This window comes from Panicum virgatum, unplaced genomic scaffold (genome assembly GCF_016808335.1).
Source record: "Panicum virgatum strain AP13 unplaced genomic scaffold, P.virgatum_v5 scaffold_183, whole genome shotgun sequence".
Classification (NCBI taxonomy): Eukaryota; Viridiplantae; Streptophyta; class Magnoliopsida; order Poales; family Poaceae; genus Panicum; species Panicum virgatum.
The window spans coordinates 479,672-504,803 of record NW_024376262.1 but is presented as its reverse complement, the minus strand read 5'-3'; the positions used below and the strand labels follow the sequence as shown (position 1 = coordinate 504,803).

Here is a 25,132-nt window from a genome sequence, read left to right as displayed (position 1 = left end):
CAGTTTTTTAGGACTTTAGGCGCCTTCTTACTTGACACAATCACGCGTATTCAAATGCCATAATCTTCTCATAATTGGTGAAAAGTTGAGCTCCGTCGGGTACGGCCCGCGCCGATGGGCGTGAGAAACAGACCACAGCTCACCAAGAGAGCCGCCACCAAGTGGGACCCGTCGCCAAGAGAGTCTAGTCGGGACACCACACTATTTGACGGGGTGAAACCATCGAGATCCGGACCACACAGGGTGAAACCATCCTACACGGCGACTTCTTAGCCGCCGCGCTCTTTCATTTCTAAAAAGTTCTTCTTCTTATCTTATCTTATCTTATCTTATCTTATCTTAAGAAGCAAATAGCATTTCCTATTGATTTGTCCCCTGGACTAGACCTATGTAGATTCGGAATTATCCGTCGCTACGCTGTTCCCAAGGACTAGCAAAATCGAAATAGCGAAATTCTTGGGTCATCTCAATGGGTTCAGAAACCACACGTTTCTCTGGATCATCATAGCGTACTTCCACATATCCACTCAGAGGAAAGTCTTTTCGTAATGGATGACCCTCGAAACCATAATCAGTTGATATACGGCGTAAATCCGGATGATTGATGGAAGAAACACCAGACATATCCCATACTTCTCGCTCCCACCGGCCGGCTGATGGAAATAGACTGACTACCGGAGATATTCGTGTTACTTCGTCCGCACTTGTTTGTACACGAATGCGTGAGTTATACCGAGTACTCAGTAAATTATGGACAACTTCAAATCTTCGTTTTCGAGAGGGATGATCCACTCCGCAAATATCGATCGAAACTTGAACCCTTGTATAGGTATGCCATTTTAGAAAGCACAACAATGGAAATGGGTAGTCAGTATTGGTATAAGATCTATTCCCATGTTCCGATCTTTTCATTTTATGTACCCATTTCTTGGGTAAAATCTCCCAACTATATTGGAAAATGGATTGGTTATCCATAAATGAAAATAAAGAAAGCTTGATTTTTGTTCCGCTTCTTGCTCTAAGCAGAAAGACTTGTCGGAAATCGCCGGTTGGGTTGGTCCGACCAAGAAAGGCATGGGAGTGGAGAGGCGGAAGTGAAAGACTGGCTACCAATAAAGATCCCTCACTGCACACTTTCTATAGTTCTGTATCCAGGATCGGCTGCATGCTCTAGTGTTGAATCGGGTATAGAACCCAGGATGCTTGGTTACAATTCCGAATCCGCTAAACCATGTTTGTTTTCTTTTTTTTTTCTCGACTGGCTTTATCCATGGGTAATGAGTTTCGATGTATTGGGCGTTTCCGTTTAGAAATAGAAGCTTTTTCGTGCTTGCTTGCGAGCATTGGAATGGCCTGAATGGAATGAATATTAAGATAAATAAAAGCAAAAAAATAAACCATTAAGAAAGTTATTCATTCTTATATTAATTTCCTATACTTGACCGATTCCAATTCCGTTATTTCAACTACACCAAATGATCTTTCGAATTGGTCAAGACTCTCCAGTTTATGGCCCCTTCTATTCTATATGGTACCTGTTGTTGTTTCATTGAATTTGCTTCAGGCTCGCGATTCTACTTTGATCATTATGGATTGGTACCAAGAAGATCAAGTCCTAGGCAAGCGGACCAAATTTTCACAGCCGGTACGGTAACAATGAAAATGGCTCCTTCTTTAGTGAGATTATATGAGCAAATGCCTGAATCAAAATACGTCATTGCTATGGGAGCTTGTAGTATTACTGGGGGAATGTTCAGTACGGATTCCTATAGTACTGTTCGGGGAGTCGATAAGTTAATTCCTGTGGATGTCTACTTGCCGGGCTGTCCACCTAAACCGGAGGCGGTTATAGATGCTCTAACAAAACTTCGTAAGAAGATATCGCGAGAAATAGTTGAGGATCGAACTCTATCTCAAAAGAGAAATCGATCTACCAGTCACAAGCTTTATGTTCGGCGCTGTACTCATACTGGAACTTACGAGCAAGAATTGCTCTATCAATCACCGTCTACTTTAGACATATCTTCTGAAACTTTTTTCAAATCCAAAAGTCCAGTATCTTCCTACAAATTAGTGAATTAGGAAGGGCTCTTTTGTGCAGAAAAAGAAAGAGCAGGGCAATCTTTCAAACTTGCATTCGAAATGTGAAATATTTATACAAAGGGGGAGAGATCAAGACAATGCAGCAGGGTTGGTTATCTAATTGGCTAGTCAAACATGAGGTGGTTCATAGATCTTTGGGCTTCGATCACCGAGGAATAGAGACTTTACAAATAAAAGCAGGGGATTGGGATTCCATTGCTGTCATTTTATATGTATATGGTTACAATTATTTACGTTCCCAATGTGCTTATGACGTAGCACCTGGTGGATCTTTAGCTAGCTTGTATCATCTTACGAGAATACAGTATGGTACCGATAGAAAAGAAGAAGTATGCAGCATAAAAGTCTTTGCCCAAAAGGATAATCCTAGAATCCCGTCTGTCTTCTGGATTTGGAGAAGTGCCGATTTTCAAGAACGCGAATCTTATGATATGGTGGGAATCTCTTATGATAATCATCCACGCCTTAAACGTATCCCAATGCCTGAAAGTTGGATAGGCTGGCCCTTACGTAAGGACTATATAACCCCCAATTTCTATGAAATACAAGATGCTCATTGAATGATAAGAAATTCATGCTCACTTATACAACACAACTCCAGATTTTATTCAAGTCAAGGAATATTTTTACGTTCTGTTCCTAGACGAAACGGAATACCTACTATATTTTCATTAGAATGAATTCCTATTATACAAAAGGGTCCAGATAGACTGAGCAAAAAAGGGCTTCATTTCGATTCTCCAATTTGGAAAATCACATATTCATTTCCTTCGTATAAACAGAAAAATACGATGACTCAAAGAAGTTCCCTACCACGAACTTTGTACCGCGCGCATTACTTAGAACAACTAGGAAAGTAAGATAAGCAAGAATATAAAAATATTCGGAATAGCAGAATAAGAAATGCAAAAATGAAGAAAAGGGAACCTAATCTCACCTCCTTCTGTACCATAAAGAAAAGAACCCGAGATTTTGACCCTAAAGAAAAAGAAGTCTCTCTATTTAGAGATTTCTCTACTTAGATGCAAAAATCATACTCCTTCTATATTATTCTATAATATGTATCCCAATCCATCTCGAGTAATTTGTATCAATACCTATTCGGTAGATCCTTTTTTCTGTGCCAGGAACCAGATTTGAACTGGTGACACGAGGATTTTCAGTCCTCTGCTCTACCAACTGAGCTATCCTGACCATTTCTTGTGCATCATCCTAGTAGAGTACTTGTATCTATGTCAATTAAAGGGACTAAAAAAGAAAAAAGTATTCTCAAATTGGACTTAGTAAATGTCAGAATAATGATATGGATTGTGAATGACTTACTTAATAATAGGGATTACTTGCCTATACTATAATATGTTCATTTGTATGAATGGGATAAGATCCAAAGAAGTAAGTTCGGATCCGTTTGTGAAAGAGTAGAATAAGAAAGATAGTGAATCTTGTTTGAACCATTAATGAAAAATAGCGGTTGGTACAGTAGTTAGGAAGTGAAATGGGCTTTTTATTGGGGATAGAGGGACTTGACTTGAACCCTCACAATTTAGAAAGTCGACGGATCAACCTTAGTGAATACTCTAAATTTCATTGTTGTCGGTATTGACATGTAGAATGGGATTCTCTCTTTATTCTCGTAAGACTTGAACCTAACGAAAATAAGAAAGGTTCATAGAATTTTATCCCCTTTTCGCGGAAGGGCCTTAATCCGTATTTTCTCATTCATGTATCACAAATGGATCTATCTACAGTAGGAAGGATTTTTGGATTTTTTGCTCATTTGTATTTTACGTACCCAAGTAATTAATTTAGAATAATGAATTTCTATCAAATAAAGGTATTATTGCGGAAATCTATTTGATTTGATACATTGTGGTCGGTAACGTTGGTGAATTAACAGAAACGGAAAGAGAGGGATTCGAACCCTCGGTAAACAAAAGCCTACATAGCAGTTCCAATGCTACGCCTTGAACCACTCGGCCATCTCTCCTACATAATCTTATTATTGACCAGAAACTGAGTGAATAGCGAGTTTTCGTATCCCTGCAAGTACAGGTACAACCACAACCGCTCGGGGGTTCCATGGTTCTATTGGAATAATTCCTTTCCCATTTCCATGGATACGAGCGGAACTATTACTTACTATTTCATCTAAGCTATTTCATCTAAGTGGAAGAATCCAGGATTCTTTTTTTTTTTACTAGGAATTCCGCTAACTCGAAAAGTTTGAGTTTGGTTTTTCTCCAAAGAGAAAAAGAATGGAAGAATTCTTCTTATTCCATAATAACCCTAGAATTCTGTTTGCATAACGTACGCTACGCCATACAATCGAAATAGAAAATAGGGTATGGGACAATTAATGACTTTGAAAACGCGAAATAGCTGATGAGAGAAGTTGTTGTTGAGAAATAGGAAAGTGGAATGAAATCCAATCTTAGTCAAATATTTCATATCTCTCCTTGTCCAAACAGAAGGAAAAGGAGACAATTTGAGCTGGGCGGAAAGCCCATATCTCTCTTATCCATTTAGAACATATGGATCTATTTATAAGAATCGAATTTGTTTGTTTTTATGTTATTTTGTGAAGTAATGAAAATCAATCATTCTATATAGAATGGGTTGCTAATTATGCCTAGATCCCGTAGAAATGGAAATTTTCTTGATAAGACCTCTTCGTAGCCAATATTTTTTTCGAATAATTCCGACAACCTCTGGAGAAAAAAGGGCATTTAGAGATGGTGCGATTTGACTCTTTTTTCTTGTCTCTTTTTTTTAGCCCTACACCTCATTCTTACGAGAAAGAGAGGGGGTTCGCATAGAGAGAACCAAATTAGTAAAGGAAACCCACGCCACGCTTGGGGAAGGTGAGGTGAACTAACAATTCCTTATGTCGTGTATCCTCGATTGATGCAGCCTCAGATGCTTCAATTGTAGATTTTAGTATTGAGCGAAAGGTTACACCACCTATAGGTTCTGTATTACAGGCCAATCCTACTCCACTAGTACCAATAGGCGGCATAGGGGAAAAAGCACAACACCTAGGAATAGGAATCAACAACACAAAAACTTTCTTAATAATTACCCAGCAAGAAAACGTATGCGCTTTAGCCTCATCCCTTGCTTGTTGACCCGAGGGATCCCTTCGTGACGGCCTCTAGATTGAACTAGGGCTTAGAAATACTGATTTCACTGATTCAGCTATTTCTGTCCTAATAGGCAAGAAGTCAAGTTTTCAACTAGATTGATAGAGAGGAATGACAATCGTCCGGTGCACATGTGAGAAGTAGAATGAAACTTCCTAGTCAGAATCTTCCTTGTGTCTAGTTGATAGGATGATCTGGTGCAAGCTGGTTGTGGAAGCGGGTGCTTTCTATCTGATCAAGTAGAAGTTGTCTATTTTGGAGACATATAGGAGAAGAAATGCTTAGCATCTATGGCTACGTCGCCTATGTGCAGTAAAAAGAATCCCTCCTTCAAGTTGGTATGACTTGGTTCTGATGCTCTAGATGTCCTATGATGAGAAAGATCAGTTCTGTAGACAATGAGTAAGAACAATAAAATCCTGCTATTGCTATATAGTCTAGTTGACAGCCAATATTGATAAGAGTTTGACGGGGACAATTCTGCCTGAAGGACTCACCTTCTCTGGTCAAGCAGTGTAGAACAACCAATAGTTGAATAGCTTCCCAAGAGCAGTAGTTTCAAGTCAAGCACTGAACAAAGAAGAGTGTTTCAGATGGCTATCCTCTTTTCTCTAGTAGTAGAAGTTTACTTCCCCATGAGTTTACGCTTTGACTGTCTCAGTCGGCTGGAGTCAATAAAGTGGTTCTTCTTCATTATTCAGAATTGAGTTAGGTTCACGGAGTTTCGTAGAGTACTTTGTCATTGACTTTCTTCTACAATGAATTCCCAAGCGCCAAGCTCCAAAACTTATTTACCCTTCTCCTTCCCGATAGTAGTAGAATGACTCAAGGCTCAAGAAGATTGACCCTAGCGCAGATGTACCCGATTCACTACTCTATTTGTAAGACACTTGCTTTTGAATTGCTTGATTTGACAGAAAGTTCGAAGAGGGATGACAGACAGAGCCAAGTTCTTATACTACTCTGCTTCAGATAAGCAAGGCTTAGGCATCGCCAACTCCATTTGTTCATTGAAATCGACTGGACTTGAACTTGATGTGTGGTTGACTTGACTTCTTCCTTGTACCGTAAGACTTTCATACTAAGCATGTGACTCTGTCCGGTGAGAAGACCAGATCATTAGAACTAACTAAGTAGAATATGAAAACAGTAGGTAATAGATAATCTTGGACTCCACAAGTAGAAGAATAAAATCAAGTGAACGGTAACTACTTTAGGGTCTATGCTACCGGAAAGTCATTATAGAGCTAGTAGACAGTACCACTTCATAGTTGAGGTATGTGACAGTAGTGAACCAGTTGTAGAGGGTGTGGATGTGAATACAGTGCAAGTAGAAGAAGTTGAAGCTGATGAGGCCATTGTGTCCATGTGTGCAACCTCATCTAATCCTAATCTTTCTACAATGAAATTGAAAGGGGAAGTAGTAGCTAATAAAGCTATCTTTGCACTGTTAGACAGTGGGAGCACCCACAGCTTTATCAACCCAGTGGTGATTGATGGGATTAAGTGTAAATTAGTGAAAACTAATCCAATGGTTGTGACTGTAGCAAATGGTAAAAAAATTGATAGTTATGCTAAAGGCACAGGGCTATCTATTCTTTCTAATGAGGAAAGCCTGCAGATATCTAGGTTGGAAAGCGTACATTCCCTTTGTCAGAGGTTAGTGGAGGAGGTAATGGAGTAGGTGTTTCTGGTCGTAGCTTCGGTGGTACTGGTCGCGGGACGGGTAGCTCGACGGTGGTAGGTGCTGGTCGTGGGGGAAAGCCCAGTCACGTGGTCGTGGTACTCCGACTGAAAAGAGGGGAGGTGGTAGGACTGGGACTCAGCAGAAGGCTAGAGTAAAGGCTGTGAAGGTTATGGAGGATGTAGCAGACCAGGAATACGTTGAAGTGCAGCACGTAGCCGACCATGAGGATCCTGCCTTATCTGATAGCGGGTACGCTTCTAATATTTGGGTGTCCTACTTACACACTGATTGATACGGGGGCGAGTCGATCCTTTGTCTCCCTTGTCGAGATTCATGGCTGGTTGAGAGAGCATCTTGAGGGTGTCTACATCTTAGGGCATGCAGTCGCGAGTTTCGAGCATTTGTCGAGATAAGAAGGTGAGGGTGTCATTTTCTGTTTTATTCGGTACTTTAGTCCGAAACCAACACCTACTGATCAGGTACTAGTAGTTGGAGTCTAGTACGGGTTTTTTCACTAGTCAATTTAGTGGAATCTGATAGCACTGGCCCCGAAGGATAGTTAAACGCAAGATCTAGGACTAGTAGATCCCCCTCTGACCAGTATACTCATACGGGGTTGCCAGAGCACTCATCCCTGTCTCAGCACCTCTCTCCCTTTCCAGTGGACTGAATCTGTTACCCCACTTTGCTTCAGCTTGTTTGTACATCACCAGTGCTTTCTTCCCTAATAAGCTCATCATCCTCCCACTCCTATAGAAGGTTCAAAAAGGGTTGGAGGGTTGGAAACGTATACTCATTTCCTTAGGGAGTCGGATGGTTCTCATAAACTCTTTTATAAAGTAAATGCGCTCCCTTTACACTTTGATGCTTAATGAGAAAATAACTTTGATTAATACGATCCACAGATCTCAGATCCAATGGCTAATGTGGATGACAAAGGGAATGGGCGCACAATAAACACGCGTGGGTTGGGATGAACCCGATGCTTAAAGCCACCTGGTCAGTCAGCCAAAGTTCAGGCCCTCCCTATATATCACTCTTGCTACTGTACATCAGAGTACAACATCGAGGAGGCGTTGAATGAAGACCGCCCATTCAGAAAAAGCCCCCCTTCAACCCCCTGAGAAAAATTCCCTCAATATAGTAAAATGTTTTATCCATTGATATGAGCATTTCTTGAACCTCGGTGAATGTCGCGAAGTCCGAGCCAAAAACCCTAATCCACTTGACCTATGAAGAGAAAACACGTTTAATATGTATAGTTTTGAAGAATGCATTGATTTTTCTGACTAGATCGATACATCTTGCAACTTATTTTCTAGACAGACAACTAGCTTTCCTAAATAAGTTTGCGTTTCAACGCCAATAGGAGCACACTTGTAGCTGCTGAAGTTGCCAACTTTTCCCGCCATTGTATAATTTTTTGCCGCAAGTGCACTATTTACTTCACCGCGTACAACATGAATTGTTGGTAGCAAAGAACAGCACCTGATAGAAAGGAAGGAAGCTAACCAAGCCTCTTCTGTTTAAGCTAGACAAAGCCAGAATAAGAAAGAAGGGTACAGTAGGCTGGTGACCCTGACGATAGCACTAAGAGTGGTTGAAGAGTGCCTCGGGACTCAATCGTTGAAGAGTGCCTCGGGAAATAGAATAAAAGCACTCCTCCTAAAAGACTGATATCCAGCTCCATATAATCCAACAATTGTGCTCTATTTTCCTGAAGAGAAGACACTTGAACTTCGTCATGTGCTATTGAGCCTTTTGAACCTAAGTGCGGACATAAAGTCTTAGCCAATGTTTCTAGACTATTAGGGAGTTGAGTGTATGAATCTCGTAGATGGAACACCAATTTATTATTCCCCCTTTTTTTCCTATAAATTGATAACTGGTAAAGCTTCTTGTTCCTCATCAGCGGTTTGATAGTGTACTCGACCATATGACTGGCTAAAAACTTCATTAAGAGAATACCATCGAATCGTGAGAAATTCGAAAAGTAAACAGTTTTAACGCCCTTGTGAGTAGATCCCAGGCTATACGCTCTATAAAATCTACCAACATTTTAGTACTCCTTTCTTCAAGGGAAGGTATTATCAAATTGTAATCTTCACAAAAATATGTCTCTATTTGATCATCCATGGCAGCCACATCATCCCCCGGATTCACCACTAAGAGCCCCGCAGCATAAGGTACAAGCACATTATTTAGTATAACAGTCTCTATATCGGCTACAATGAAAGGAAAACATTTCTGTTTCTTCTGCTTCAATGCCGTGATACACTCAGGATGTTTACGATACCTACCCAGAGCTCTTGCTCTAACTTCTCGTGGTTCACCCCTAGCTATGCCCGCTTCTATGAAATTCCAAATTATGCTTGCAATTTCATCGGAGCTAGGCAACTCTTTGTCAGTGATTTCATGCCTACCAAGCAGGTACACTCTAATGTATACACCCTTTAAGAAAAGAAATCCTTCTCGTATTCTGCTGCTTTTTTTATTCATTTTATCCCAATAATAGCATAGACATCATATATTTATTCTTGCAAGCTCAAGTGCTTGATTGTTGACAAATTCTTCTCTCAGCAGGGCACCTCAGGTACCTGTCTATAGTTTCCTGTCTTGAAGGTGGGCGAACCCACACGAGTTCAAACCCTACTTTATTAGTCATCAATGCGATTTCTCGCACTTTTCCCCCGAGGGGGTACACTTTTAAGGCATGCAAAACGTGCCTTACAGTCATGTTGGACGAGGCTAGGCGGTGAATGCAACGCAGGGAAGTTTTGTCCCGGTTCGAGAGGTTGAGCGAGCCAACCAATTCGATGTTTTGAACGGCCAAAGAAGAGGTGTTTACTCCTCTTACCAATTGAGGCACAACTTTTTGTTTTGACTAGGGCTTCAGAAAGGTTGTAGTTTCACGAGGAGCCCATAAAGCGACTTGTTTTACCTATGGGATGTGAAGATTGGCTCTGTACCTGACACGGATTGATTTAAGAACAGTGATGAAAGAAATCAATTTATGAGAGACCATATTTCTGTTGTTTCGGTACAACTCAAGATCAGTTAAGGAAATAGGGAATAACAATAGTGAAAAGAATAGAAATATATAACCAATGGAATGGAAAAGAAGGAAGTAGTAGCGGGACAGTCCTTTATTTCCCCCTTTAGACCAACTACAACAAGCTCGCTCCTTAGGTCAGCTCTCTGCTCTACCTATTTGTTTGCAATGCCTTGCTTATCAAAATGGTATTTCTTAAGTATGCCCACTCACTTACTTATGAGCAATGCCCACTCACTTACTTATGAGCAATGCTCACTTCTCTCTGATGTTCAATGTAAGGCTAGAATATGTTCAATTCCAGGTACTCTTACTAATCCTTCCATCCAGGTGGTATGACTAGTGCTCATCTATCCTCCAAGAAGTACGTACTGCGCAACAAGAAAGAGTAGTACAAGACACTTCTTTCAGTCTGTCAAAGAGTCAGTAAGTAGGCCGGCCATTCTATCAATTACCAATTCGTGGAATTCTCATCTTCCAATCAATAAGTCTGTCTACTTAAAAGTCAGTCCAACTTGCTTGTGTTAACCTTTCCTCGAACTTTCTTACTTATAATGGGCTTGCTTGCTTTTGAAGATTCTGATTAATGCGACGATGCTTATTCTGAATTCACGCTGCTTTGCCATGATTTTTCATGAAACAACTGTTTGACAGTTGGTTGTTAGGCAAGATAAAGCCTACTAAACGCGAGGATCTCTGCGTGCACAACTCTGATATTTCGAACAGTGATATATGTGATATCCTGAGGGGATATGCCATAACAGCCGAGGTAAACTGCTGGAATTGTCACTTTGAGATTAGCACATTTTGCCTTATTTAGTACCGGTTTGTGAACTACCTCTTCTCCCAAGGAAACTACTTTCTGGGTATCGACCGTAAGGGGCAGAGGGCGCGGTATAGGAAAGGAGTGGATCAAAAGTATCTGCGCAGAAGGAAGAGGAACAAAGGAAGGCGACAAGAAGGCCAAGCATGCCCGACGAGTCAACTCTTGAAAAATAGAAAATAGATGCCAACCGCACATGAATTGCAAGAATGCGGTTAGTGATTGATTGTGAAAGCAACAATTGAATAGAAAAATAAGTCGAACTCGCTCTCTTGCCACGCCTTTGACTCACGAACTCGAGTCGGACTCATTCACTGCTGACTGAGGATCGTTCGTTCTTCACTCTCTTGCTATTACCCGCAGGGAGCGCAGCAACCGACGGTGCATATTATCATATAGAAAGAAGCGAAGCGTAGCGATTCGTACTACCGGAAAAGTGCCGCTAACCGCTAGGCAATAGAGTCCGCTTACGGGGTGGGCCGCAAGTAAGCGTAGCGAATCACATAGAGTTGCCCCTACCTGCCAGCGCGCAGATAGATAGGGCGGGCGAGCGCAGGGATGGATGTCTGAGCGGTTGAAAGAGTCGGTCTTGAAAACCGAAGTATTGATAGGGATACCGGGGGTTCGAATCCCTCTCCATCCGCGAGGGCATAAGTTCTCTCTTGCCTTATCTATAGATAAGAACGAATCTCCTCGACTCGACGGATATGATGGATGGAATGGGTAGAAGGTTTAGGTTATTGTGTGTTGATTTAGTTAGGACTTTGTCTCCCTTTCGTTATCTTCCGCCCCGGGTGGATGACCTGTGGGAGCTAAGTCGAAGATCTCGGTGTCGCCGTGAGTGGTTGATAAACAGCGATTGCTGTTTGATTTAAGGAGTCCTAACCCTGTGAAGCTTAACAGACAAAGAAAACGATAGAGACTTCCGGGTATAGGGTGACGACCTTAATGAATCAAGTATTCAGGTGGCAGAGTTATTAGCTACATAAGCGCTCAAATTCCTGAATACTTATTGCCCTGGCTTCTATGATCAACCCCTGGCACATTTAGGTTTTGATCTGAGGCTATCCTGGTCTGCTGGACCCAACACAAGTATTCATCCTTTCCAATCTGAAAAAGGTGTCGCCGAAAGCTTACCCTCTTCCGCACGGATGCTACAGCCGCTATCACTTTTGCAGGAGGGGAATTACAGAGTTCGCCTCTCGACATCTTGTTTGGTAAACGGAATTTTGACCCAGGCGCCCTAGTGTTGCCTAACCGTTCGGCCGGAGATGTCGGATGCGAGATCTTTAGCTACTTGTATCAATTTGCCACAGTGTGCTTAGATACAATGCGTTGGCAGCTGAGGCTTGGCAGGATGGGAGTGAATTAAGGTCGAGGGAGCAGGAAAGAGTTTGTTATTCGCTATTGGCTTAGTACGGCCTATACATAATAGGGCCATGACGGTTTTGGCAAGGCCTTGAACTTCATATATCCCTTTTTTACTCAATCCAGAATACCAATAAAGTCAGATTGAATCATTTTATCGACCTTTCCTTTCCTTTGGATTTATTATCATAGGTAGTGTTCGAGATCGCCTCTGTGCGGTGAACGCTCGAATGTAGCTAACATCAGTTTTGTCCTCGCGTGGTTGAAGGAGATGCTGCTGCTGGATGGAATGCTTCCGGGGCGCCATGATCCTTCTATCAGGAATAATCGAGGGCACTGACTGACTGCATCAATCATCGCTCAGTGAGCTATTAATTGCCGCCAATAGCGCTTCGCTTGCATGCAAGGCGGCTAATAAAAGCGCCAGGTAGACGCGCGGAGATGCATTTTGAGTACTGGTGGTACTGGACAAGCTCTAGGGGAATAATCTCTTTCTTATTTCTTTCTTATTTCTTTCCCATGACGACTAGGAACGGGCAAATCAAGAATTTCACTTCGAATTCCGGACCTCAACATCCTGCTGCTCATGGTGTTTCACGATCAGTATTGGAAATGAACGGAGAAGTGGTGGAACGTGCGGAACCACATATTGGATCACTCCAGTGCGGCACGAAGCCGCTGACGCTGAGTAGGCTCCTATGCCGCTAGCACGGTGGAGGTTCCGTAGCGCGTCATGAGCACCGGGCAAAGGGACGGTTGAGCAACTCAAGCGAACCGCTCTACCTGACTTTGGATAAAGATAGAAGGGAGAAGGTTGTGAAGGTGGCCTCGTTATCCACACATCTGGTCGGAGGACCGACCTGGGTTTTCACGAGCGTAGGCGGGTCCTGGAGTGCCCGTCAAGGGCGCTAGCGCATACCCCGGGGTGATCATCACCACCTGCACCTCACATCTCGGCACAGTGGAACGTGTAACCCGCCTGCTGTCCAAGTCAACCACTTAATTTCCTGTAATTCATAGCACCTAACAGAACGTAGCAGCAAGGGACAACCCACCCATACAGACAGCCTGCGGGGAGGATGGCACTACTGGCAAAGACCGTCTGGCGAAAACGCCGCAGGCGCGAAGCGTGGTGGGCCTGCGCCGGGGGAGCATAGGGAGGAAAGGGAGCCCGGACGGTGGAAGAGCCAGGGGAAGCCGGGTCATTTGACGGAAATGGAAGGTCCGAGCAGCTCATTCATTCTTGGAAAAAGAGGGGGGGAGCGAGCCAATGTATCAATGAATAGATACAGTCAACGGTAGACAGACAGCGCTGCCTACACGCGAATTAGCTTCCGAACAAGCAAGGGATTGAGCGCGAAAGCCGTTGCGCTAACGCGCATCCTCTTGCTGGTCGAGCAGTCTCAATTTCACTACAGGATTTGTGAATGAATGCTGGGCTGGGCCACCTCAAATGGCGTGAGCCGCATGCGGGGAGACCCGCACGTACGGTTTTCAGGGGGATCCGGCCGGCCGGCGCCCACCCGACTAGAGGGACTGAGAAATTAATCGAGTACAAAACTTATCTTCAAGCTTTACCTTATTTTGATCGTTCAGAGGGCGATCGCGGAGTCACTGAATGAAGTCCTCCCTCCCTTTCTTTTGGGGGTGCTGACCCGCTGCGAGGCAGATATGACTAAGTGACATATTGAATATGGCGACGACTACAGCATGTCGTAGAAGGAGATAAGAGGTGGAGCCAACGACCCACTAAGACTCACGTATCTACAATTACATTCCCGAGCGGCAGTCAAACGGAGGCGTGAATGCAAGATGCCAGCGGAATGATCGACCGGACAGAGGCTAGGGCAGCTTTCTTCCCACCGCGTCCTTCCTTGTGTGTCGGAGATATAAAGCGAGTGCACCGGAAAAGAAGGGGAACTGAGTCGATCTATTCCATGGCGAAGCATCCGAAGCATAACTGCACACTCACACGATCTTTGCCGAGAGATAGGAGCATTCGGTGGAACCGGTGAACTACACTTGCTTCTTGATAGATGTGTGGGACAGAGGGCTCGTGGTACCTGCTGCCCACCCTTCCTCCGCTTTGATAACCGTGTGAACGGAGAGTGGGCAGAGCAAAAGGGAAGGAGGTCCTCATACGGAGTCGCACACTTGAGCAGTGCGGGAGACTGGAGAATGGGTCGAGTAAACTCCCTTAGGGCCGATTAAATCACAGACGAGGTTCTTTATTTTTTCTTTTTTATTTGAGGGGATGTTCTACAAAAATCAAGGCAGAGGTAAATACTTCGAAGAGGCGGCTCGGTAGGGATGGAATGGTCAATCGTCAAGTCAAGGATGACTTCTTTGTTGGCGAAACGATGGGGGAGAGAAAGCACGCCAGTGATTCTCTGAGCCGGTCTTCATTTCCAACGCCTCGGGAAACAGGTCGAGATAGATGACAGCACCTTTTTATCCTCTTCCTTACCGGGAAGGCGCACTTCTCTTCTTCTTCTGGCCTTCACCTCCTGCCCGGCCCGGAAATAGAACCCAGCCCCCTTTCTGATCCATTCATTTCTGCAAGCAGGCGGGATCCTGAGCTAAGCCCCCCTCCTATTCGAAGCCGGGTGTGGCCTCGCCCTTTTGCTCTTCCTTCGGTTTGGCTCCACGAAGGCGCCGCCTAGACTAGGAGCCCCACTCATATTCAAAAGGCGCCCAGCTTTCAAGACGATGATAATAAGTAGTTAGGCTGCCATTTTTCCAATATCATGGAATAGCATGGCCCGGGGCTAAGGTAACTCCAGTGGGAGAGCCGTGTTATGGGTGACCTTATTGCACGGTTCAGAGAGCACTTGTGTATGTGATGCAAGTGAACGTGTACGAAAAAGCTGTCGTAAAGTTTCGTTGTTCGTTCCGTCGTTGACCCTATCTATGTTTCTACGATGGCCCAAGAACACGCTCATTCTTCAGCCGTAGAGAGACTTTTGAATTGTGAGGTACCATTACGAGCTCAATATATACGAGTGTTATTCTGTGAAATAACTCGAATTTCAAATCATTCACTTGCTTCAACTACTCATGCTATGGATGTGGGAGCATCAACTCCGTTCCTTTGGGCTTTTGAGGAGCGGGAGAAATTGTTGGAATTCTATGAAAGAGTCCCGGGAGCCAGGATGCATGCCAGTTTCATACGACCTGGTGGAGTGGCACAAGATCTGCCTCTTGGCTTATGTCGAGATATTGATTCCTCCACACAACAATTTGCTTCTCGTATCGACGAATTAGAAGAGATGTCAACCGGCAACCGTATCTGGAAACAACGATTAGTGGATATTGGTACTGTCACTGCACAGCAAGCAAAGGATTGGGGATTCAGTGGTGTAATGTTAAGAGGTCGTGCGACATGAAGACATTGATAGCAATATGGGGGAAGTTCCCATCAGGAAACAACGGTTCTGCCCGACCCTACAAAAGCATGCATATGTTGTCAGTGAAGATTTTGTGTGAAGCCTTGGAGACGACGTACCCGGGGCTAGGGTGAGCTGAGGGGGGACAGCGTAAGTGAGCGAATGTGTGTAAGCCCAGTCAAAGATTCCTATTCTAGGCGGGGCGGGCCATCAACCTTCGAATGGTGTTGGTCCGTAGGACCGTGAACGGATTCGCCTCTGGCCTCTGGGCACGTCGGAACCGCATGAGTTCACCGGGGTGGAGCACGGTCCGCCAAAATCGGCATAGGTTAGGTGCTATTGATGGAACATGGTAAGCCCATCTTTCTCCATATGAAAGTGCTGCGGGCACATAGAGATGTGGGTAGAGGAAGTCTCAAAAAGCGAAGGCCGAGCTGTAGGTCACGTGACCTGCACCGAAAAGGTGGCTGACTGGGCTTTCTCCTGGATCAAAGCAGATCAGCTCGCCAAATTCGTTGATCGAATCGGGCGCCCCGGAACGTCGAATGAAAATACGTGGTCTTTCTACAACCCTATTTATATGATAGGCCCGGCCCCTTTCCCCCTATCCCTCCCTTATGTTTAGGAGCGGGATCTGCCCAAGAACGACCTGTGGTGGTACGGAAGGTACGGACTCCGCAAGCGTCCCGCACCCTCTGAGAAAGAAACTCCTCAACCATCACAAGATAAAGAAGTATGACGCTCTGTGTCTGACTCTATTGGTCATAGTTCCTTGCTGTTGCGGCCGGTGCTCGTTTGCTGAACCACCAGATCATAAGGAAAGATGCCTCTCGGGGCATCTGAGAATGATTCGAGCCGTATGAAGGGAAACTCCCACGTACAGTTTGTTTTGGGGGGGAAGGAGCCCGACAGGGTCCCCCCACTGACTTGGCCCGGGCCTAAGTGAAAGTGAAAAAGTGAAGTGGTGGGCCTACCCATCCCAACCTGGGGTATGCTGGGATTCGCGAAGAGCAGCACCTTACGATGTTCATGACCAATCGGATCTTGACGTACCAGTAGGTACCAGAGGAGATCGCTATGATCGTTACTGTATTCGTATCGAAGAGATGCGACAAAGTGTTCGGATCATTGTGCAATGTCCTAATCAAATGCCTAGTGGCATGATCAAAGCCGATGATCGTAAGCTATGTCCTCCATCACGATCTCGAATGAAACTATCCATGGAATCGTGCGCCGTGTGAAACGTAGATCATCGCCGTTCTTAACCGAGACTCAGGTTAAGCTCCGTCTCGGAACCGTCGTGGGGTTAGGAGTAAAGCATCCCGAGGTTGGCGCATCTCGTTGGGCGTGGAGAAGCATTAGGAACCCCAATATCTTTCTTCGGAGCAGTTTCTTTTCCCGTCCCCTCGCCCCGGCATAGCGCTTCGCTTCCGGTTCTTCGGAAGAATCAACTGACTTCTCCCTTCTTCATTGATCCGGGGGAAAGGGAACCGTCTACCAGTTGGGAAGCTAGACATCAAGGTTGTGGCTTGATGAGGATAACTAAGCTGACACGCCGGAGTTGGCTGCTGGCACAACAGGGTGGTGCCTTACCGCACCGCAGGCGCACGCGCGGTAGCGTTCGTGGTGGTGCTTCAGGATTCCAATGTACTGCGTCCAAGATCAGAACGAGCTTGCCGGCGGACCACTGCCGTCCCATTCTTTAGTGAGCTGGAGCGCTACCATCTTATCCACGGAAAACGCGTCAAGCTATCGCTTCGGGTCGAAGCACTAAAAGAAAAGGACCGGGAAACGCGGCGGCATAGGAACCACGGGAACCCAGGAGGGAGAAAGACGATGTACGGGATACGGGATCCTCGTAGTAGGCTGGACCAAAATCCAGCCGAGAGAGGGCAGCCTTTAGAAGCAACAGGTTGGGAAACCAAGAGAAGGCTTCGCCTTTTCTTATCTTCTTCCCGGCACAAAAAGAGGGATTAGCATTATTGACCCCATGAGAAAGCACTAACACCTTCCTCGTTGGGGCTCCGCGCACTGGGAAAAGGCTTCCGCGACAGGAAACCGTCTACTAGTTAGGAAGTGAACATAAGGTATCAAGAGGTCCCTCATAGTCAGGTGCGATGCAATTGCCCCCTATTAGTCAAGTACCCCTCTTCCTATTTTGTTTAGGGGTTAAAATGGCTTGATGAACCCTTCCGTTCACACGCACCGGCCCCATTCACTTGCAACTCGTAGAGGCTGTAAGTAAACAGTGCCCCACTAAATTCAAAGTGACGGTGGGGTTGAAAGACGAGAGTGCCTACCTCCGAGCCGAGAGTGCCCGCCCTTTCTGTCAAGTAGGCTACTTTTTCCGGAACGCAGTCCGGAATAAGCGTTCCTGTGTATATAGATATCTTCGATGCTGTCATTTCGAAATGTCCGCTTCCTCTTTCACCTCCCAAAATGCAAAGTTGGCTTGACGAGCGCAGATGAGGAAGCGGGAGCAATAAAACCAAGAATCTCTTTCTTTTCAAAATACTTTATTAAGATTAAGTTAAGGGGCAAAGAGAAGCACTTTCGCTACTGAGAAAGCGAATGGTCAGCGCGAGGGTTCGACGACTTAGCCGAGCGTTAGCGAAGCGTCATTCTCATAGCGAGGCGCTTCGAGTTAGCGAAGCGCTGTAGTAGCGTCGGAGACTATGTGCTATAATGCTGAACTAAGGACGTTCCGCCTTATCTATAGAAGCAGTCAACTGAGTTCTGAACGAATGGGATCCTTGGTGGGTAATGGCTCAATCAATCTATAGATGGAAAGCCTTATGATGGGAAACTACCACGTTAGGTTTGGAGAGAGATGGGACCAGTTATAGTTTAGGGGGAGCAGATGCAAGCTTTTTCTTTCCATAGCCGGCCAAATGACTACCGGATCATCGGTCTACTCTACCTCAATTCACCATTTCGAACTTTATACAGAAGGTTTTTCCGTACCAGCTCCTTCTACCTATACCGCAGTTGAAGCACCTAAAGGTGAATTTGGTGTCTTTCTTGTCAGTAATGGGAGTAATCGTCCCTACCGTTGTAAAATAAGAGCACCTGGCTTTGCCCATTCACAAGGACTCGATTCTATGTCCAAACATCACATGCCAGCAGATGTAGTCACCATCATAGGTACTCAAGATATTGTGTTTGGAGAGGTAGATAGATAGGACGTAGTCTTGCTCGATCAGGACCCTTGCTTTATTGCGAGCCAAAACAGCTGCGCTATTCACTTCTACATATAAAAGAAAAAAATGTGAAAATGTAGTTACAGATGTGAAAAAAGTCAATATCTCTCTGTCTTTTCTCTGGATCATTCATTGGATGATGTGCGTTTCATCAAGTATGAACTTCTTTCTTTTTTTTCTATGCAATTTCAGTACCGGATCGACATCCATTTATTTCAGTGCCCTCATCCGCGTGTATGTCTGTGTTAGATAGGCTCTGGAAGGCCTTACTTTACTAACAGGTAGGGCGCGTTACTTTTATTCTTTTTTTGCTGCTTACCCGCATGTTTAGATTATTTACTTGCCCTTTCACTTTTTCTTCGGCTGTCACCAACTTTGTTCAATGCTAGTCCCTAACCCATGAATAAGGGCTCCGCTGGCTACCGGGTTCAGAGAAGTTTGTAAGCTCTTTCTCTTTTTTTGTTTTTCGCCACCTCCTGTGTCTTTCCGTTTAAGGTCTTTAATTCGGCATTAGCTTCGTTAGAGAAAGCCATGCGTGAACTACAAAGCACGGGATCCTGAACACCACGAAAGAAAGCGTACTACTTTTCAATAAGGTCCGACTTACTTTTCAGAGAGGAGAGACATGAACTTGTTTTAGGCGTAGAAAAGGCATACGGTATGAAAGATTGATTGAAAAGAGGTAGGGACTGGTCTCGCTGCTAAGGGAGAAGGAGACCTCTGTCGGAGCAAGCTAAAGAACCCACTTTAGATCGTCGATTTCAGGTAAGGCACTCGATCAAGCCTATACATCCGGGAATTTCGCTCCAAACCAAAGACGACTTGCTTTGCTGCATTTCTTGGGCCGGGGCTTTACTTTCTTTTTTTTTTTTGCGAAAGAAAGGCCATATGATCTACTTTCTGGTGCCGGTCCCTTCACAAGCCCCTTCTTGCTCTTATTCTTATTCGGTGGAATACAAGAGTTCTGAAGCTCCTTTCTTTCAAGTGAAAGTTGCCTATCTTTCTTGGTTCGGAATCCAATCCAGTTGAAAACAAACAATTGCCCGATGGAAAAGTCAGATGAAAGGCAAGGAGTGTAAACCACGTACGAGCGAGCGCAGAAAGCGAAATGTTTTGCAGCGAGTCAAGCGTAATACGATCAAAAGGAAATGGGGTCGATGCCTCGTTCCCCAGAGGGGGCCCCGGGTTGAAAGAGCGAGCTACATTCTTTCTTAGAAGAAAGAAAGAAAGAGGACTGATGCTTTCTTACTTCATCTTAATATAGGGATGCTTTATGTAGCTTCCAATAAATAGGAAACAAGATGACCCATGGGGCACTCAGTGACGTATCTAAACCGTCTATCCAGTACTGGCTTTTCACACTCGGGAATAGAAACTGTCGGCACTTGAAGATGAACGAAGCGAAATTACCCCCCCCCCCCCCCCCCCCCAAAAGCCCTTATACTCACCTTGGTGGGGACTGACTGCTCTCCCCTACGAAAGTAGCATCGCGATGCAGAGATCAACAACACATATTCGCATACCATGCTTATCTATTGATGTCGCAGATCAGCGGCAACTCCCATACTAAGTATGATGTCGCATATCGGTTGTCTAACTACAAGGGTGGAACCTTTTCTTTTTAACTAGTCTTAAAGTGGATGTCGCAGCCTTGAGTTCTTTTTATTGAATTCACGAGATTGAAAATTAGGATTGAATGAATAACCTGGAGATATATTCCTTTTCTCAAATAGTTCTTTAAGGGGCCTCTCTCTATCCTTGGCTTATTCAATAGAGCTTTCCTTCTTTTCATTATTCGATACTGCTGTGAGATACTACGAGAGCTCGTAGACAATATGAGATAGAGCTGACTAAGAGAAAGAAGTAAGCGGATCTTGCAGCTGTTTTCATTCCTTTATTTAGGTCTTGAACCTATTAAGTAGAAGATAAAGCACTGATCTGATGGATCAAATGCTTTCACTACTCGATCAAGGATTTTATAGAAAGGCTTGGAAAGGTAGGATTGCTGCCGTGGGTCATAAAAGGTTAGCTTACTGGCTTGATGGAATGATTTACCGGATACTCAATTTCATTTCTAATAAAGTATAGCTTTTACTTGGATAGAGCGGAAGCATAAGTAAGCGAGCGGCATGAACCTATAATATAGGTTGAGGAGATGCTACGAAAGTAGCCACTGCTCCATATAAATATAGGGATGAGAAGTTTATAGTCATAAATAACCTTATGACACTACTCATGATAAGTTGTTGTGCTTCAACCCTCATCACCTTATAGACGGAAAAGAGATGTTTCCAATTAAACCATAGATGTCCACTTCATACTTTTAGTATTAGATTTCGGCTTGCTTGGGTTCATTCAAGGCATCTTCATTTCATATCTATTAAAGAAATCAATCACGCATCCTAATTGGTGAGCTTATGCCCGCCCTAGTTCCTTCCCCGCTCTTAGTTTGCTTTACAGGAACCTTTTTTGCGAGGAGGGTTCCAATGAATCCGAGGAAAAAAAGCACATTATGGCCAGTGATCTTTAGCTGGTCGTGACCAAGAATAGGCATATGTTTTTTAGACATAGATCAGGGCTACCAAAGCTAGCTACTAAGTAATGCAAGAAATAGGTTTACCGGTATATGTGTTTGAATAGGAATAAGCATGTGGTTGTGTGATAAGTCAGTCAAGATAGGCTCAGCTCACGGGTAAGCAACTAGGTAGAAGTAGTAAGCTTTTAGGTGTTTTAGTTGTTTCATAGGAAAGCAAGGAAGAGTTTCAAAAAGGGTGTATTGATAATCAAGATAAGCAGTGGATAGTCTAGGGTAAGAAAATATCATGTTCGAAGATTTCACTCCCACCTGGACTTTCTTTTTGATGGCTCTTCTTTGTACCAGTTGAATCAATTACCCAACTAATTTCATTCAAAGACGCTATGAACCACTGCTTACTCGAGTGCTTGAGATATTCATTCGGTTTAAGGCACCTTCATCGTTGGAAGGAAAAAACCCTTCTCCCCGGGCTGATCATTCCCTCTAACAAGCTAAACAAGAGTCCTGGAGCGATAGAGGAAAATCCAAGGTGCAAATGACATAATATGTGAAAAGTTCTATTGAGGAAAAAAGAAAAAAAGAAGGAACTTTAGAAGCGAAAGTTGGCTATTCTCCTAAAGGAATATTGTAACGGGCATCTAGGTAATATAGAAGGCCGACCCAGTCGAATCCCTTTGTACTTATCCCTTTCCAATTCCTTTTAATAAATTCATTCCTGTTTTTTATTGGACCCAGTTTTATTCTCTTCGATTGATTGTATCTCAAAACACACACTGCTTAAATACCTTCTCTTTCTATTTCAAAGAGAAAGGATTTCCAGTCACAGACTGACAAATTTAGGACAAATTGGAACCATTAACTATATTATTTGTTATTATTTGTTAGTAGTGAACGGTTCTAATTCTAAAATGGGTATTGTATCCCCAATAGTGTTTCCTTAATGGCATAACAAAATCAAATTGATTTACGGCTAATCAGTATCAATTATAAAAAATAGAAAATGATTTCTCAATTATCAATTTCAAATAGATATGTAAACCCCAGAACAGAAATTGTTACACGGATACCGAGTTGGTCTCTCTCTTATGTACATATCCCTATAGAGAATCGTGCTTTCATTTTTCATTGCATTGAATATAAAGAAAAAAATAGAGAATTATGATATTGATATAGTGTGACCTGACCCCTGTTGGTCCAAGTGAAATTCAGTCTAGGGTTCTTAAAGATATTCTCCATTTTTTCCCTTTCCCTACAAAAAGTATAGTCTGAAGGCTAGCACGCACCATTCCTCGCTTATGATAATCTAAGGCCAAAAAGAAAGAAGGCGAACACCATAATAATACATGCCCTTTTTCCTCAATCGTCAAGGTCGTGGATTTGGATCGATTTCGGTTTTACGGGCTTCATACATTGTGAAGAAAAGTACTCGGCATTGGAAAGCATCACGTTCTGGCCACACACAAAAGAAGTCGGTGGAAGGTATGGAATTTCTCGGCTGAAGGTCAGAAAGAAAGTAATCGCTAGTGCTCTCGGTTCCAGCAACGAGTCTTCTCTCTGAGAATTAAGGAAAACAAACTAACCTTGTCTGTCTATGTTCACCTTGACATGAAAGACTCTTTTCCTAACCTTACTGTTCTACCTGGCTAGTTCACTTCACTTTTCGAGGGATCCTGGATTGGAGTTCACTTGTCTATGAGTGTCCGAACAGCTTCAGATCCTTCCAAGGCACAGGGGTTCTCTCTCCATTCACTTTGAGCTGGGTTTCTTGTGATCTTTGTAGTAGTTTTTCCGTCCCATTTTTTCGTAAATTCTGTCTTACACAGCTGTCCCCAAGGATGTCCATTCCATTCGGCAGGGACTCCATCTCGCATTCGATCTCCCTCCTTTCCCTGAAAGAGTCGAGGTCTCTCTGGACTTCTCTTTTGCCTCTCTCCCAGATTCAGAAAAAGGGAGGAAGAGGGCCGGGAGTGATTCCCCGAAAAGAGATCGTTCCCAGCATCCTCGAGTTCGTAGTCAAACTCACCTTCATCCACCTTTCATGGACTGGCGCGGGCAAGCGCCGATGTCTGGAGCAGGAGATGGAAGCTTGGGTTGAGGAGGCTGTCAACGAGTCATCAAAGGCGATAGATTGGTTATATTCGGATTCGTTTGCTTTTTCTTTTTTTTTTTGTTGTGAGAGGTCTGAGTCCACAGCTGGGGAAGAGTCGTCAGATGACAATTGAAGTAGGGGTCTGCCTCTTTCAAAGGGAAGCAAGAGTCTCATAGGGAAGGAGATCCTGCACAGACCAATCCCAATCTGGAAGAGAGTCTTGTTGTCAATGAAAGCAATGAGACTATGTCACATATCTGCCTATCTCGTGTTGTGAGCTATAAAGTACCCACCAGGGGGTGGACCAAGAAAGAGGCAGGCGATTGGGTCCTTCCCATCCTCTATGATGTCAGTCTCTTTGTCATTCTTTCACCCTTGCTGAGTAGCGAAGTGAGCATACTCAAGATCCAATTCATCAATCATTTGAGTTGGTACGAACATAGGAATCCAGACTCCGCTTGATTCGATCTTCAGTTTCGACCTTCATCAGTCAGGAAAAAGAAGAAGGACCCACTTATTCCACTCAGAGAGACCGAACCAGGCAACAAAAAGGCTGAAGGAAGTTCTCTTTCCATTCCAACTAAACTAAGTGAAAAAAGGGGGAGAGCAAAACAGAAACACAGGAACAAAGAAACTATGTCCAAACCAACGAGTCCTTTGGTCGACTCTAAAGAATGTATCGGGAGTTGGGAGTTAGCCGTCTCGTAGGAGTGATAGCTGGGTTTTTCACGGAGTTTCTTCGTACGATTGAAAAAAGAGTGCTCTAGGTCGGAGAAAACAAGAAGAAGATTGTTCACCAGTCTGTCTCCCAACCTCTTTAAAGCAGCTACCTACCGTGATATGGTCTTGGGACAGCATTGGCACCTCCGTTTGCTGGATCTTCTAGGCACTCTAAAGCGCTTCCACGAGAGACAGATGGACTTTGAGTTATAGACGGAGAAGAGCCTTTAGAGGATCAAGAGTGATTCCTCAATAAAACAAATGGGATTTTGAGGGAGGGCTGAACGTGATGTACTGAAGGGTTCGCTTTCGCTGATCGGCGCCAGTCTTTCCTGCTGTGAATTTCCCAGGTCGAGAGTGGCCCTTTCCTTCTACCTTACTGAACCCATTCACCAATGATTGGATCACTCAAAGCCAAAGACCAATTCCTTCCTTTTAGGTGGTCTAGGTGGCTGGGATACTATGCCCTTATTTTTAGAGGCTCAAAGACGAGTTCTTTGAAGGAAGCAAAAGAACCCATGTGTCTCGGATGAAGTCTACCCTCTTTTTTTGCCAGGAAGAAGAATGAGATCCAACTCAAAGTCAAGGAAAGCGGCCTAGACCACTGACTTTTGATGGAAGGCTTCTGAACATGGATTGGTCTGATAAAGCCAATTTTTCGGCGAATCAAATATTTTCTGAGAGCACTAGACCTTCTCTCTTTCAGGATTGATTCCCACTCACTGCCTGATAGCAGGCTTGGCCCATGAGACCTATTGTCTTATTGTCCTGGCTCACTTCACTACTTTGGAGGATGGGTTTTTCCCCTTTTTGGTTCGCAAACGCTCTAACCCATCGAGAAGCTCCATCCAAATTGGAGTTGATGTGAGCACTTCCCCAGAGGCAGAAGCTGAGTCTACAAAAGGGTGGGAGCATAAAATGTAGGTAAGTCAATTGCGTGTGGCCTTCAAGTATTTCGTATTGTAACAATATTCAATCGGCATCCAAACAAAGGTGCATGTACGGTTCCTAAGGGATACAATTTTGTC

At 44.1% G+C, this 25,132-nt stretch overlaps 2 protein-coding genes, 3 non-coding genes and 1 pseudogene across 5 annotated transcripts; 2 read left to right on the top strand and 4 right to left on the bottom strand.

Moving 5' to 3' along the window:
* Window positions 1–337: 337 nt before the first annotated feature.
* LOC120693862 (NADH dehydrogenase [ubiquinone] iron-sulfur protein 3) lies at window positions 338–3,446 on the bottom strand. The gene has a single exon (XM_039977080.1). The coding sequence runs from the start codon at window positions 973–975 to the stop codon at window positions 403–405; it is 573 nt and encodes a 190-aa protein (XP_039833014.1). The 5' UTR covers window positions 976–3,446; the 3' UTR covers window positions 338–402.
* TRNAF-GAA lies at window positions 3,225–3,297 on the bottom strand. The gene has a single exon. It is a non-coding gene; the product is annotated as a tRNA-Phe (tRNA).
* Window positions 3,447–4,003: 557 nt separating the features above from the next.
* TRNAS-GGA lies at window positions 4,004–4,090 on the bottom strand. Its single transcript has one exon. It is a non-coding gene; the product is annotated as a tRNA-Ser (tRNA).
* A 7,271-nt stretch (window positions 4,091–11,361) lies between these two features.
* Window positions 11,362–11,448, top strand: TRNAS-UGA. The gene has a single exon. It is a non-coding gene; the product is annotated as a tRNA-Ser (tRNA).
* A 2,253-nt stretch (window positions 11,449–13,701) lies between these two features.
* On the bottom strand, window positions 13,702–14,370 carry LOC120693814 (annotated as a pseudogene).
* LOC120693813 (NADH dehydrogenase [ubiquinone] iron-sulfur protein 2) lies at window positions 13,794–18,792 on the top strand. The gene is made up of 3 exons (XM_039977031.1): window positions 13,794–15,547; window positions 16,543–16,786; window positions 18,479–18,792. The coding sequence occupies exons 1-3, from the start codon at window positions 15,095–15,097 to the stop codon at window positions 18,739–18,741; spliced, it is 960 nt and encodes a 319-aa protein (XP_039832965.1). The 5' UTR covers window positions 13,794–15,094; the 3' UTR covers window positions 18,742–18,792.
* Window positions 18,793–25,132: the final 6,340 nt, after the last annotated feature.